General features: G+C 44.5%; 1 protein-coding gene across 1 annotated transcript; it reads left to right on the top strand.

Annotated features, from left to right (window-relative positions):
* Positions 1-219: 219 nt before the first annotated feature.
* ALOX5AP (arachidonate 5-lipoxygenase activating protein) lies at positions 220-10,623 on the top strand. The gene is made up of 5 exons (XM_065416189.1): positions 220-345; positions 5,172-5,271; positions 6,311-6,381; positions 7,607-7,688; positions 9,670-10,623. Exons 1-5 carry the CDS (start codon positions 276-278, stop codon positions 9,830-9,832), a joined length of 486 nt encoding a protein of 161 aa, XP_065272261.1. The 5' UTR covers positions 220-275; the 3' UTR covers positions 9,833-10,623.
* Positions 10,624-15,043: the final 4,420 nt, after the last annotated feature.

The following is a 15,043-nucleotide window of genomic DNA, read 5'->3' as shown; positions in this document are numbered from 1 at the left end:
GGACAAATTGCCTTAGGTTGCTATGGGCAATATCTGTAGATAAATTTAATCCACACACGGAGGAAAAGGCAGCCAAAGAGCTTGTGAGATATGGACTGCAGCCATGCTGCACTGATATATTTCTAAATAAGAGGGTCTGTGGTGTCATGCTGTGAAGCCATCAGAAAGATTTCATGATGCAAGATAAGATAGATTGTCACTTCCTCTTCTTGTGCTTTCTGGGGCTGCGCTGCTGAAAAGGCTACAGAGTCCACTCTGACAAGCCTGCTGCCAAAATGGACCATGAAGTGCTGGGGAGCATTGTCCTCCTAGCAATAGTCAGCCTTATCAGTGTTCTCCAAAATGGTAAGAAAAGATAACCATTTATTTTAGGGGGAAAGAGGAAGCTGAGAAAGAGGGTAGAGAATTCCTAGTATCTATTGTGCATTGAATATGAAATGTAAATTGACCTATTTTTAATACGTTTTTCTCCTGTTGTATATGGCTCTGTGTGTATATATGTGTGTGTGCATATATGAGGAAGCTTGGTTTCAGAACTTCTTTGATCCCCTTCCCTTTTTAGCATACAGGTTTTTTGTACTAGTGGCTGGCTATATTAGCGGTGATATGATACTGATCTTTGATTTACTATAGTAAGGTTATTAAATATATGTCAGTATTAGCAGCCACTATCTGCACCTCTGTAAATATGTCCAAGAGCAGAGACCTGGTTTTGGATGTGAAAGAGGTTGGGAAGTTGAGCGACTGACATGAAACGTGGATCAGATCCTCAGCGGGTGTAAATGAGTATGATCAAGGGTACTGTACTGAATTATACCAGCAAAGATTCTGGCCTGGTTACTTTTTCAGGTTAACTAGTTATCCTACTTTCCTGAAACTCATTCTTCAGTCTTTCAGTTTGCTAGTTTTAACCCCTTCATGGCTGAGAAAGTTATAAACATCCTTCATCAGAGGAATTTGATATTTCAGAGCTTATCTTATGCTATCTCTTTAGCTCAGTTTCTTTTAAGGTTCCTTAGGCAAACTAAATGTTTTTCTTCTGCAAACTTTTTACTTGGCACTCATGTCTTATACATATTCGATCCCCTAAAACTTGACCCAGGAGACACACAGGTGGGTGACTTTTTTTAAAAAATGATTTCATTTATGTTGCCCCAAGTTCCAGGAGAATTGTGAGATGGCAACCTGAGACATGGATACCTGACCTCCTCATTATGGGCCTCATCCAAAGCCCTCTGACGTCAGTAGGAAGATGACCCTGGTGCTCAGTGGGCTTTGGATCCGGCACCACGTGCAGTTTTAGGAACTGAATTCATGTAGGGGTAGATCATTCTTGGGCTACTTAGTTTGGCAGCGGGGGTGGGTGCAGCACAAGCAGAGCTGCACCATTCAGAGTGAAAATGCAGCTGAGCAGTCTGACAGAGAGCTCTTATCTCTCACAAAAGCAATGTCTTTGTGGTTTATACCCAAATTCTGCCTTCAGATGTTATTAGCACACACTCAGGGCGTAGTGCGTTTGCAGGAACAGGCTTTGAGATGATGATCTTGGAGCAGGGACTGTGCCTTACTCTGTTTTGTACAGCATTGGCAAGTAAATAACCATCATTAATAGTGTTGTGCATTCACCTTTCATGGCAGAATTTGGCCCCTGGTAATCAAGGCACATCCATTAATAGATGTCCCCAGGTATGTTTCCAGTTATTTTACCAGAGGAGTTTGGGGAGACATAGTCCAAAGACCTATATTTCCAATACAATTCCTTTACTTAATCCATCCGGGAAACTTGTCTTTTCTTGTTCCACTCCATGCACATTTTATATTGCATTGAAACCTGACCATCAGATTATTGATCCAAACCCTTGGGTCTGGCAACAACTATGCTTGGCACAGGATCCAGGTAAGACAAGTTGGGGGGCGGGAAGGGGAAATGTGGTTTGAAAGCCATCTTTCCCCTCCCCTGCTTCTGGGGGCAGCAAGGTTTAATTTGGCTCCTGGTGCAAATTAGAACTGCCTGAGGAGTGCTATGGTCACACCTTGGCACACCCCAATACAGCTATATGGTGTGGGGATGTGCAGTAGATCTCTACAGGTGAGTCTTCCCCTATATCTTCTTTGCTCCACGAAGTGGCACAAAGGAGACGTAGCAAGAACCAAGGTGTGTAACCCGTGTGTGTGTGTGTGTGTGTGTGTGTGTGTGTGTGTGTGTGTGTGTGTGTGTGTGTGTATAAAAATAAATGCATAATCATAAAAGTGGTAAAGTGAGCTGAATTTGCATTTCATACCCGGAACCAGCACTACCCCATATTTACCTACGAGGTCACCCAAAGGAAAATGGGATTCCTTGGAACGTGTTCAGATGTTATTAGCACACACTCAGGGCATGCAACACACTGCACTTGACCCTTGTGTGTAACTCACAATGGTCCCGTCTCTGTGTTCTGTTGCGGCTCTCTGCCACCAATCAAGGGCAGTGTAAGGGCAGACTTGTATACCTTCCTCCTCCCCCAAAGTCTTTTATCTATGGTGTTAGCCCCATAATGAAAGTGATGATAAATGGAGTAAAAAATAGCTTATAGGAATATGAGATTAAAAAACAAGCAACACACATGGGAGAAGTTATGTTAATGTTCCAGTTCAGCAAATTTCTTAGGCATGTTTGGGTGGTTCCATTTGGATGAGAAATCAGTTTCACACAGAAATATACCCAAAGTCCTGTTTCACTGAACAGCAGTAGAAACATCCATTACACAGGCTGTTCCAGAAATCCCAAGTCAGCTACTCCAGCCAGCGCTGTGCCCAGGCAGTGGCAGTCTCTCTGCCTCTGCTTCTTAACAAGGTCATATGGCAACTGTATCTAGCTATCTATACTGCCACTCATCGCCACAGCATCTGAACACCTTCCATGTAAAATTTATGTCAATAATGAAGTCCCGAGTGGACTTCAATGGAGTCTCTCTGGCATTTCTGCCTTTACGGGGTCAGAATTTTAATTGGGATAGGCTGGGGTGGGACTTTTTGGGGAGGAGAGGGAGAGGGTTTAATGGGTTAAGGGTATTTGTATTGTGAGTGTCACTTGAGGTGGAAAGGCTGTCTCAAAAAGAGAGGTTTTGCAGTATTTCCTAAAGATGGTCAGACTCTGGATTCATCTGATCACCTCTGTAAGTGTTTCATAGATGAATCCCCACAACAGAGAGAGCTTTGTCCTCAGCTCTCCCATGCTTCATCCTGGGCTTTGAGATCTGCACTGTCCCAGAAGGGTGCATCAGTCACAGTGGTTCAAGATTGAAATTAATTCTTTGATGTGTCTGGGGCTTGATCCATTAATTGCTTGGAAAATTGGGACCACAGCCTTAAACTGACATTGGAAGCTAACTGGGAACCAGTGGACAAATGTGGGCACAGGCCTGATGTTCTTATAGTGGCCTGAGCCATGCAGGGGGGCAGCCACATTTGGCATCAGCTGGAGCCTATATATTGTCTTCATATTCAACTTCATGTACAGTGAGTTACAGAAATCCAGCCTGGAGATGACAAATGCACAGATCATTGTGGCCAGGTTCACGAGGAAGTGGTGAAGTTTCCCAGCAACCTGGGAGGTGAAAGAAAGTATTCTTGGCAACTGATGCTACCTGGTTGTCCACACTTAGCAAGGAGTTGGCCAGGACCCAGAGGCTTCACACCACTTTCATGAATAGGAGCTGCATGCCTTCAATGGAGACAATGTCTGGGCCAAGTGTTTCATCTTTCCAGCCAGCATCACTTCATTCTGACCTGGGAACCCCCATTAGCACCACACCCTCCCCTTGGCCACATGGACCTAGCTCCCTGCTTTGTGTCCAGCTGTTGTGCACTACTCCAGGATTTCAGATGCACCTACTGTTGGGCACAAAGGGAAGTGCTTTAGCACACCCATTTATTTTCAGAAGTCTGTGATTCCATACAAGACTCCTGATGGCAGGCCAGCAGCACCTTTTTGGCATAACACTACATCCATTTGTCATTGCTGAACTACTCTTATGACTCAGGTCAAAGTGTGGTAGTGGATGGCCCTCCCAGGATATACAAGCGTCAGTGTTTAAAAACCAGTTGGGTCTTTGATCCTCATGGAAAGCAGGCTAGATGTGACTCTAGTGTCTAGTAGTAAATTTAAATCTGTGTCCATTTATAAATTAGCAAAATTATAAGGGTGGGACAGGTGAGGATGTGCAAAAGAAAAATCTGTTCCACTTTTTTGGAAGGGTTCATGGTAGAGGTCCTTTGAGATCCAACACAAGCCCAAAACAATTCAGGGGTGTGTGTTTGAGATCTCTGTACCATAGATGTACAACACAGATCACCGATACCTAACAGCCAAATCCTCAGGTTCCTTCTCAGCTTTTCTTCACCCCTTACTCAGAGGAACTCTCACTGATTTTAAGTGGAAGTTTCCCAATTAAGGGCTAAGTAAAAGCTGAGGGTAGCTGCCACCCAGACCCCTGTTTCCACCCAAATGAATGGAAATGGGAATCTACCACACAATGGTCACTGTGATATAGCTAAGCTTTGATCTTCACTCCATCAGTTATGGCCGTTTCATCTGCAGGTGCCTGCCCTAGCAAAACCAGCCCAAATCCGCTGTGTTGTTAATCCAGCCTTGAGATGGTGCTGTGACCAGTAATCCCATATGGAAGCCAATGAGATAAAGGGCAAAACACCCTCCATATCACCGGGGAGAGGACGGATTCTCAGAGCTCAGTAAAATCTGACGTCTCTTCCAATGAGGGGTGACAGTTGGGCTTAACACAACATGTCAGGAATGTGAAAGGTAACTCAGGGAAGGGTTTGATGCATGTTCCCCCAGTTTGGATATGGAGCTGTGTGATGTGGAGACAAAATAGCAAATAAACTTTTTCCTTTGTGAGCACTGGGCTCAGAAGTGAGGCCCCCCCAGATCCCCAGAAAAACGTGTAGGCACTTCAGAAGGGACTACATGTCACATCTATGAACTAAAGTGCTTGGTTAAACCTAGATGAGACTGTGTTGGCCCAAATTCTGCTCCTGTTTACACCAGCACACCCTTCTGGTGCCAAGAGGGATACAGGGCTGTCGAGTGAAGAACGCAGCCCGTTATACTGAGCATGCACAACGTGTCCAGTTTAACCCTCAAAACAAACCCTGCCTTTCTTTAACAGCCTTTTTTGCAACCAAAGTGGAGCATGAAAGCAAGAACTATAACGGCAAGACTTTCCAGCGGGCTGGATCTTCGGCCTTTGAGCGTGTCTTCACTGCCAAGTGAGTATGCAAACCACACAGGAGGGGCAGGGAAGAAAGCAAGACCTTCGCTGTTGAGTTTAATCTTTGCCTTCGCTTGTGGCCTGATCCAAAGTCCACTGAAGTCAATGGAAAGGCCTCACTGATGTCGGCTCAGGCCCTCGTACTTTATTATCATTATTATTTATTTTATAATTGTGCCTCGGGGCGCCAAGCAAGATCAGGAATCTATCGTAGTAGGTATTGCACAAGCACATAGTAAGAAAGAGTCCCTGCCACAAAGAGTCTACAGTCTAAACAGGCAAGATAGAGGTACAGAGAGGTGAACTGACCAACAGGAGGTCAGTGACAAGAGTTGGGAATAAAATTCTGGTCTCTCAAGTCCCTGACTAGTGCTCTAGCCACTAGACCAGGCTGCTTTGTTCTTGCGGTCACTTGTGATTGTCTTTGAAAAGGGGAATTTCACTACCACCCAAGAAAGAAAAGAAAATTAAATAATTATTTATTTGTTAAGCACTGGCAATGTGCTCTGTACTTTACAATACATACACACCCATGCAGGGCAGTATATTTATCCCAGGCCCTATAAAGGAATATTTCCCTCTACAGCGACATTCCCTTATGAACAAAGTGGCGTAAATAATTCCTTTTTAGTAAGCTATAGAAAAAAACCATAGGCAGATTTTACAAGAGCCTCGTCTTTGCTGTGATTCCCATCCTCTCTTTTGCCTTATTATTGAGTTTTGACTGTCAATAATTTGATTAATATGGACCGGGGCTACAAGAGTTGCCCAAGCTGATACAGTGCATCAGGCATTTAATATATGAGACATGATTAACCGCGGCAGTTCAGGAGATGGATTTCACACACGCCATCCATTTTGCACTGCTGTCTATTTCTGACGTGGTGGATGGATGCCACCCCTCGTTGTCCCGAGGTAACAGGGAGGTAAATCTCCAGATGCTCCATATGTAAGCTGGTAACTGTGTTTTCAAGGCAGAAGGATATTTTTCCTGTTCTCAGTATGTTTTTAACTCCCCCTTTTTAATTCCTTCCTAGCCAAAACTGCAGAGATGCATACCCGACGTTTCTTGTTGTGCTTTGGTGTGCTGGGCTGCTTTGTAGCCAAGGTAACACGTACTTCAACTCTCTCTCTATATATAAACATATATAATTTGTGTGTCTTCTGAGGTTCAGTTTAATATTGTCTCTTAAAAAGGCTCGTGACCTGACCCCTCCTCCCCACGCTTCAGCAAGGGACAGACTGAGGTTACTCTGCCAGATTGCAGAGAGGCAAGGCCTGCAGCCTCGAGTTGCTAATGTATTCGCTGCTCACTCTCCTGTGAGTTACATTACAGACAGGGATGGCTCACGGTTAAACATGCTCAGATTGGTCAGGAACCCAGGGCACCAGTTCCCAGCTGTGGGGTGGACGAGGCAGTGAGGGTTCCTAATGGAAGCGTGGTTATTTTGGGAGACCCCTTTCAGAGCACAGGGCCCAAAGTAGCCAATCCATTCAACCTCCTATAATCCACCACTGGTGGCAGATTGGAAGGACACTGCCAGAGGAGATTAGTGCTGTCAGACTGCTGCCGGGAAATGGTGCCCAGAGTGTAAGGGTGTTTGCGAAAGCTGCATTGCTCATTGCTGCCTTCTAGACTAGCCTTCATTTCTAACTTTAAGCATGTGAGTAGCAGTCCCATTAAATTCCGTGGGAGTATTCATATGCTTAAAGTCAGGCACACACTTGATTGCCTTGCTGAACCCCAGGGTAAGTCATTGTTTCTGGGTGACAGAAGACTCTTGGCTGGGCTCAGGTAGGGGCTTGGCCTGCTGGCCTGGGAAAAGCCAGCGTTAAAACACAAAGAAAACCTTTTTTGTGCTGAAAACTGAATTTCGGACCACAGTACGGTGCCTGGCCTGCTGCTGGGGTAGTGCAGTGACCTGCTGCCCTGTACTCAGGGCTTCTGGGGAAACCAGAACATATGCCAGATTGTGCTCTTGGGCACATGCAGTGCAGCGCTCATTGAAGAGCAGAGCATGGCCCTGCATGTGGGCCCAGCACTGGTCCTCATGCATTGCTGGAGCACTCCTATTGACTTTAAGGTATAACTGAGGACAGAATTTGGCCCACAATGTTTTCTGCAAAGGTGGCGGGAAATATCGTGCAATTCTCCACATAATTTATTTTCTTCAATTTCTGGGTCCCACCGCTCGTCCTGCTTCTCAGAATACAGACTTTCCCCAGTTTTCCCATCCAGCATGAACAGCAATACGGACCTCTATGGATAATGAGGCCTACATGGGAGACTTGGATGGTAGCTTGTAATATGTGTTGCTTTATCTTCCTTTCAGCTGCTGCTGCTTTTGCTGGATTGATATACTTGTTTGTGAGGCAAAAGTACTTTGTTGGCTATCTGGGAGAGAGGACACAAAGGTAAGAATTCCCTGGAGCGCTTTACAAGTGTTTTGGGTGATTAACATTTTCATGGGTAGGGCATCTTGTCACCCTTCTTGTTCAATATGTATGTGGGTACGTTTTCACTGCAGAGTTAACTTGAGTTATCTACACTTGAGTTACTCCTCTCAAGTTAGTTTAGCTCAAGTGATAGCGGCCACATTGTGAAATAACACTGGAGTTGCTGTGTCCACACTGGCACTACATTCACTCATTTATGACACTAAGACTTCTGGGGGCCCATCCCATGGTTCTTAGTGCTGTAGTAAGATGAGACACTCTATGAATTCTTTCACAGTGTATTGTGGGAGAACTTGTCTGTCCTTTCTGGGCACACAGGGGTAATTGTGGGAAGGCATTGGAGGACTAGCAGCACTCAAGCGGCCTGCATCCACACTGCAGAGTAGTTGTGTTAGCAGCAGATGAGTTGTGCTAACTCCAACTTTACACTCTACCCCCTGGCAGGCCAGCCAACTCAAGTTAAAAACATTGCTGCACTCAAATTAAGGGTTTGTGTGTGTGGATGGGAGTAGTTAGAAGCAACACTCGAGCTATCACTTGAGTTAGCGTTGCAGTGAAGACAAGCCCTATTTCTGCCTACCCCAGCTGGTGTGTTTGAATGTCTTACCCAGTGTCTGGTTGAGACTGGGCTTAGATGAGGGCAAAATGGCTGAGGCTCAACCCAGACAAGACCAGGGATAAGCCTATTTTGAATGATTTAAGATGGAGCCGAATATGTTTGCCTGCTTCTTAAGCAATGTTTCATGCTAGGAGCACCCTAGAACTCTGGAGTCAGGCCTGGTGGTGTTTTGATCTATGAAACCCTAAATGGCCTGGAACCTGCCTAACTGAGAATTCACCTCTCTCTCCCTGTGTTGCACTTGGTAGAGTTACTAGAGCTAATGGGCCCCTGGTTTAAAAGGGCTGTTTCAAAACATTTTCCATGTGGGGTTCTTGCCTCTGGAACACATACCCCTGTCCTTGTGCTAAAATAGCCTGAATTTGCTAACCTTCAGGCCATGTCCATCTATTCTGGAGCCAGGCTGGATCAGTAGGTTATTGCATTTTTGTTCAATTGTGTATAAGTGCCCAGAGTTTACAACTAAAGGAATAAATAAAACAAAGTACAGGGTCCACTTTCCCACCACCATCTCCAATTAATTTTACACACCTGCATTGACAGAGTGATTCCACTGGTAGTTTAAAGAAAGAAGAGGTTTGTTTACTAGATTATCTCACATACTTAAAGTAAAAAAAAAAAAAAACAGATGCTCAAGTACATATTGGAGTAGAAGAATTACATAGAGCAGCACTTGGGCTTGGCAGAGACCTAAGATGCTGGAGTGGAGTAAGGGAGCTGATTTTTCTATCATCTTACTATTCTTTTCTTTGTTAATAAAACAAAACTCTGGGAACAGGGGAGTTTGGACTTGACACACATTGTGGTCTGTGTTTGCAGAGCAGGTGGGGGAAAGTGATAATTCAATGTATGTCTCTGTGATTCTCTCTCTCCGTTTGCAAAGTGAAAGAATAGGGGTCCATTCTCCCATTGATGTCTACACAGCTCCTATTAAGGTTAATGTGAGTAATATCCAGGTGTACAAAATTGACCCCCATAAATTTTACATACCATTAAAATACAAGGTTATTGAATTAGGTTTTAAATATGATCAGACATGATCATATTTAATGGCTAAGACACGTGTCTCTTAAATGGAGCACTCGTTATTATGAAGAAGCATGAATTCAGCACTGGGGGGCCCGACTTGATTTACACCTGTGCATCTCTGCTGAAATTAAAGGGGTTGAAAGGGTGCAAGTCAATGAGGAATTTGGCCCATGGATCTGAGCTCCTGAGGTCTATTTTAAGTGGTTTGAATGACAGTTATAGAGGTTGAGCACTTTTCAAGCAAGGTGACAAATCTTGGCATATTACTTTTCTCTCTCTCTTTCCCCCCAGCACTCCTGGTTACATATTTGGAAAACGCATCATATCATTCCTGTTCCTTATGTCTGTTGCTGGGATCCTCAACTATTATCTTGTCCTCATTTTTGGAAGTGACTTTGAAGTGTATATAAAAACTGTAACCAACACCATCTCCCCACTGCTACTCATTCCTTAATTCTTTGCAGCATTAGCGGTTCAGTGTGCTTTACAGATCAATATCCAGAAGCAGCTATAATTCAACTGTTTAAGAAATGAACCTACAAACCCTTTTAGACTGCTGTAAATCTAAGGCTCTATGGGCTTTGTGGTTTGATTTAACCCTTTTCCTACAGTAAAATGATTTATTGTGACCAGTCAGTGTGCCCTAGGAAGGGTAATAACTTCCAATTAATTCTTCAGATTAAAAAGGTTTAAAAAAAATGAAACAACCAAAAAACCATTTCAGGTTGAACAAAACATTCCATTCTGATTTTAAGCACCTTTTCAATGGTTTAAATATAAAAAATTGAAGGCAATCTCAAAATGAAAAGTCATTTTGAATAGAAAAATCAACCTGTTTCATTTCAAAACGGTTGAAACAAAACTCATCAACTTTTTGGAATTTTGGGTGGTTTTTACACAAAAAATTTGGGGAAATTGACATGAATTCGCAAAATGTTTTGGTGTCACAGAATCTTCATTTTTCAGCCAAAAAATGTTTTGGCCGAATTTCATTCATCTTCAGTTGCCATGAAAACCCAGAGCTCAATCCCGCAATCCTTACATATATACAATGTTCATTGCAGTCAATGGGAACCAAACCCCTAGTAGTGCATGACTGCAGTTTGGACCTGAATCTCATTTACATGAAAGCCTCTGTATATTGCCAGAGCAGGGTAAATTGCCAGAGGAGTGTACAGGGGTGTTAGTGTAAATGAGACTCCATTACCTCTGAGATTATTTTGTTTTTGTTTTTAATAAAGCAATCTAAAAAGATGAAAGTAGTTTGTCATGTCGTCTTCATTTAGTGCTTGATCCATGGATGGCAAAACTCCCAGTGAAGTGAAGGGCAGGAGCAGGACTGAGCCCATATTGCAAGCTAATAGCTATGAACACAATCTAAAGAATGCATATTTAACAACTCCTGCCCTATTAGTGGGTTTAATTCCCTGCTTACAACACTAATAACATGCCCTTACAAGTCAATAACAAGGGATGGTTTGATTAGATGCCAATGTAGGCAAACAGACACAACTCTCACTTTTTAAAGATTGCTACCATATTTATGCTTAAGCTCTTAAATCTGTCTGATGACAGGCATGCAGGGTGAGTAGAGCTCTATTTATAACTCCACTGGGAGGGGCGGAGACTATTTGCTGTGGGGAGAGAGAGGGAGAGGGAGTTGAGCTGTTTTACAAATGGAATCCCCAGAAAGCAGCTGATTTACTCTTTCTCTCTCTCTCTCTCTCTCCTCACACACACACACACACACACACACACACGTTGACAAAACAGAACAGAGTGTATAATATTGATCATGCATAACCTAAACACTTTGAGCTTGCAGCTCTAGAAAATTTACCTCCTGGTATAGTGCAAATGTTTTTTTCCCTTCCTTAGTGTCAAAACTTCATGACACTCTTCAGATAATTGCTTCACAATCAGCTTTTCTGCTACCCCATACCGCATTACCTCAGCTTCAGTCACATCATAGAGTACTCCTGGGGCATTCTGTGCCAAAAAATTCTCCCCCCCCCAAAAAAAAATAAAAATTCTGCACATAATATTTTAAAATTCTGCAAAATTCTGCAAATTTTATTTGTCAAAATAACACTACACAATCACATCAGTTTCAATTATTTTGGTAATTTATTTCAAAATACTTATCAGTAAGTATGTCTGTAACAATACAGACACACAAAAATTCCCCCGGGAGTAGGGAGTTAAAGAAACCTCTACAACAACCCAATTCCTCTTTCTCTGCCCCCTTCTTCCCTCCAGAGCCCAGCTGGGGGGCCAGACATCCACAATCCCTTCCCCCAGAGCCCACCTGCGGGTCCCCCCAGGCAATACACTCAAACCCTCTCCTCCTCAGAGCCCAACAGTGCCCCCCCCAGCCCAGGTACCCGCATCCCCTCCCTCCCCAGAGCCCAGCTGTGGGCCTACCACCTTGCCCAGACACCCATGCTCCTCCCCCCGCCCCCAGAGCTCAGGGATCCAGAAGGAGAAACAGCCTGATGCTCGGTCCCAGGCTTGCACAGAATTTCCTGTGTGCCGCCTTCTCCTTCCCTCAGGGCATGCTGGGAACTGCAGCTGCCCAGGAACCCTCTAGCTCCCTCTCCCTCCCCCCCCCCCGCCCCCCCCTCTCAGCAGTGTCTTCTATGTGCAAGCTGGGCTCTGTCAAGTCCAGCAGCCCCTAGTGCTTTAGGATGCTAGAGTCCCTCTGTAGCCTATGCTGAACCTGCTGCCATCATCTCCCAGCTCTACATCCTCCTCCCCCCAATGTCCTATGAGGCCTGGGGGGGGGGGTTCAGTAACCTTTGCACTCAATAGCAGGGTAGGGTACAAGGACCAGAAGGTGCCCATTTCCACACCTTTGATTGTTATTGTAGTGCATCTGTAAGCAAGCTTTCCTTGTTTCTCCCCACACAATGTTATCAGCCCTTTTGCCCCAGGTTAACTTACTTTTCTTTGCTATCTCTGTGTGTTTGTGTGCATAATAAAACTAAACCAATTGAGGAGAAAAGGCTCTTTATTCATTCAACACACTGTGGTTGGTGGGGGTGGAGTTTACAGGGGAGAAAATGCAACAGAGGGGACAGTTTGGTAAGGAACAACACAGATAAGTGCCCCATTACTCTGGCTCATTGATTAAACTGGTTTTCAAAGTCTCACAGAGATGCAGAGCCCCTTGATGTGCTCTTCTTATTGCCCTGGTGTCTGGCTGCTCAAAATTGGCTGGCAGGTGATCTGCCTGAACCCCCCCACCCCAGTGGAAACTTTTCTCCCTTTGTTTCACAGATATTATGGAGCACACAGCAGGCAGCAAGAACAATGGGGATATTGCTTTCACTGAAGTCTAACCTAGTACACAAACAATGCCAGCGACCTTTTAAATGTCCAAAGGCACATTCCACCACCATTCTGCACTTGCTCAGCCTATGGTTGAATCAGTCCTTACGGCTGTCCAGGCTGCCTGTGTATGGCTTCATGAGCCATGGGAGCAAGGGGTAGTCTGGGTCTCCAAGGATCACAATTGGCATTTCAACATCACCAATGGTTATTTTGTGATCTGGAAAGAAAGTCCCTGCTTGCAGCTTTCTGAACAGACCTGTGTTCCTAAAGATGTGCACGTCATGCACCTTTCCCAACCATCCCACGCTGATGTCAGTGTCTACAGCTTGCAACACCATTGAGAAGTACCCTTTTGGTTTATGTACTCTTTGGCAAGGTGGTCTGGTGCCAAGATAGGGATATGCGTTCCATCTATCACCCCACTGCAGTTAGGGAACCCCACTGAGACAAAAGCATCCACTATGTCCTTCATGTTGCCCAGAGTCACTACCCTTCTTAGCAGAAGTCTGTTGATGGCCCTGCAAACTTGGATCACAACAGATCTCACAGTAGATTTACCTACTCCAAATTGATGTCTCACTGATGGGTAGCAGTCTGGCATTGCAAGCTTCTACACAGCAATCACCACTCACTTCTCCACTGTCAGAGCAGATCTCATTTTAGTATTGCTGCGCTTCAGGGCTGGGGAAAGCTCTTCAGACAGTTCCTGGAAAGTGGCCTTACACATTCGAAAGTTCCACAGCCACTGCTCATCAGTGCTTGTTTCCCGGGCCCAGAAACAGCGCTCAACCGTGTCAAGGTGATGCGTGATGGTCACCAGCAACTGCAAATTGCTCTGCTCTATGTCTTCCAGCAGGGCTGCTTGCGTGACATCACATTGTTCCGTGTGGCAGCTCCTGTATCGGCTGTGTAAATACTGCAGGATAAGGCGTGAGGTGTTTGTAATGCTCACAACAACAGTGTACAGCTGAGCGGGGTCCAGGCTTTTCATGCTATGGCGTCCACGCAGGTAACCCAGGCTTATGAAAAAAGGCTTGGTTTGTTTGCTGTTGATTTCAGGGAGGGAGGGAGGTAAGTGCATCATGGGAGGCTAACACCATGTTCCCATAACCACCCGTGCCAATGTTTTGGTCCCATAAGGCATTGCAAGCCCAACCCAAAATTCCACTCATCTGTGTCTACATGCACTGCGGGATGGCTACGCACTGTGCAGTGTTCCGTGCATCAATGCAAGCCCTGCTAGTCAGGATGCACTCCACCGACACAATGAATGTAGTGTGGACTTGCTTAAATCAGAGGCTCAATGTCGACTTACATGAAGTCGACTTAACTTTGTAGTGTAGACATGGACTGACAATTATTTCTCTTATACTAGTGAATATTTAGTAAATCAGCACCTTTTCGAGAGCAAAAGAAAATAACTGTGGGAGAGACCTAGCACCCATAAAAAAGGATTCTGACAATGGTCACAAACACATAAGAGGTTCCTGAGCTCGTTAGGTAAATTCTGCTGTGAGTGGTGCATTGTGTTTTACATTTCTAGGCGTGGCTTTGATTGGTTTTGCCTTTTTCCTCTTTCTGTGAAAAGAAGTCAAATGCCATTTTTATTCAGACTCTTCTTGCCTAACTAGAGATCTGCAGGTTTTTTCCCCACAGCCAAACCATCCTTTTCCAGAGTGTGCATTCTATAGCATCTATTGTACCAGGTTCTTAGAAAGCCTGAAGCACCAGGCCACATACAGAAATGTATATAAAACTATCTGCTTGCACATACACTTATCAAAATAGTCTGTGTACATCAGGTATAGGGCTAGTTTGGCCTGGCAATGGGCCAACTTGTGGGCATATGTAGGCTTCAAGCTTTTTGAAAATCTGTCTTACTTTAAACAAATTAAAGGCTAAAAATAGCCATAGATCCTTTTTTATTGTAATAAATATCAAACCACCTCGTGACTGTATATATGCACTCTCTGAATCCTTCGCTGTACTAGGAAGAGGCCATAGAGTTTACTGACAAGTCACAAAGAAAATCATTTATATTGGTAGAAATTGGGGCTATAGGAAGCTGGTTTTGTTCTGATGAGAAGCTGCAGCACAAAAAAGTGAAGAGATTATAGTAGGAAACTCTGGCCCTATAGAACAAAACTCCTTTGAGAACTCCTAAGGCGTAAAGACCTGCCCACCCTGGTGCTAAGCCAACCTGAAGTTCAGAAGGTTTTTCACTAACAATTTAGACAAGTTCAGTGTATTTGCTTCCAAGGGCAGTTTCAGATGTCCACATGAGCCTTCCAGGAGCTACTGAAGCGTCTCACTGAGATTCCTATACATTCTT

This window comes from Emys orbicularis, chromosome 1 (genome assembly GCF_028017835.1).
Source record: "Emys orbicularis isolate rEmyOrb1 chromosome 1, rEmyOrb1.hap1, whole genome shotgun sequence".
NCBI lineage: Eukaryota > Metazoa > Chordata > Testudines > Emydidae > Emys > Emys orbicularis.
Note: the sequence above shows the minus strand (reverse complement) of the source record. Positions and strands in the feature narration are given on the sequence as shown.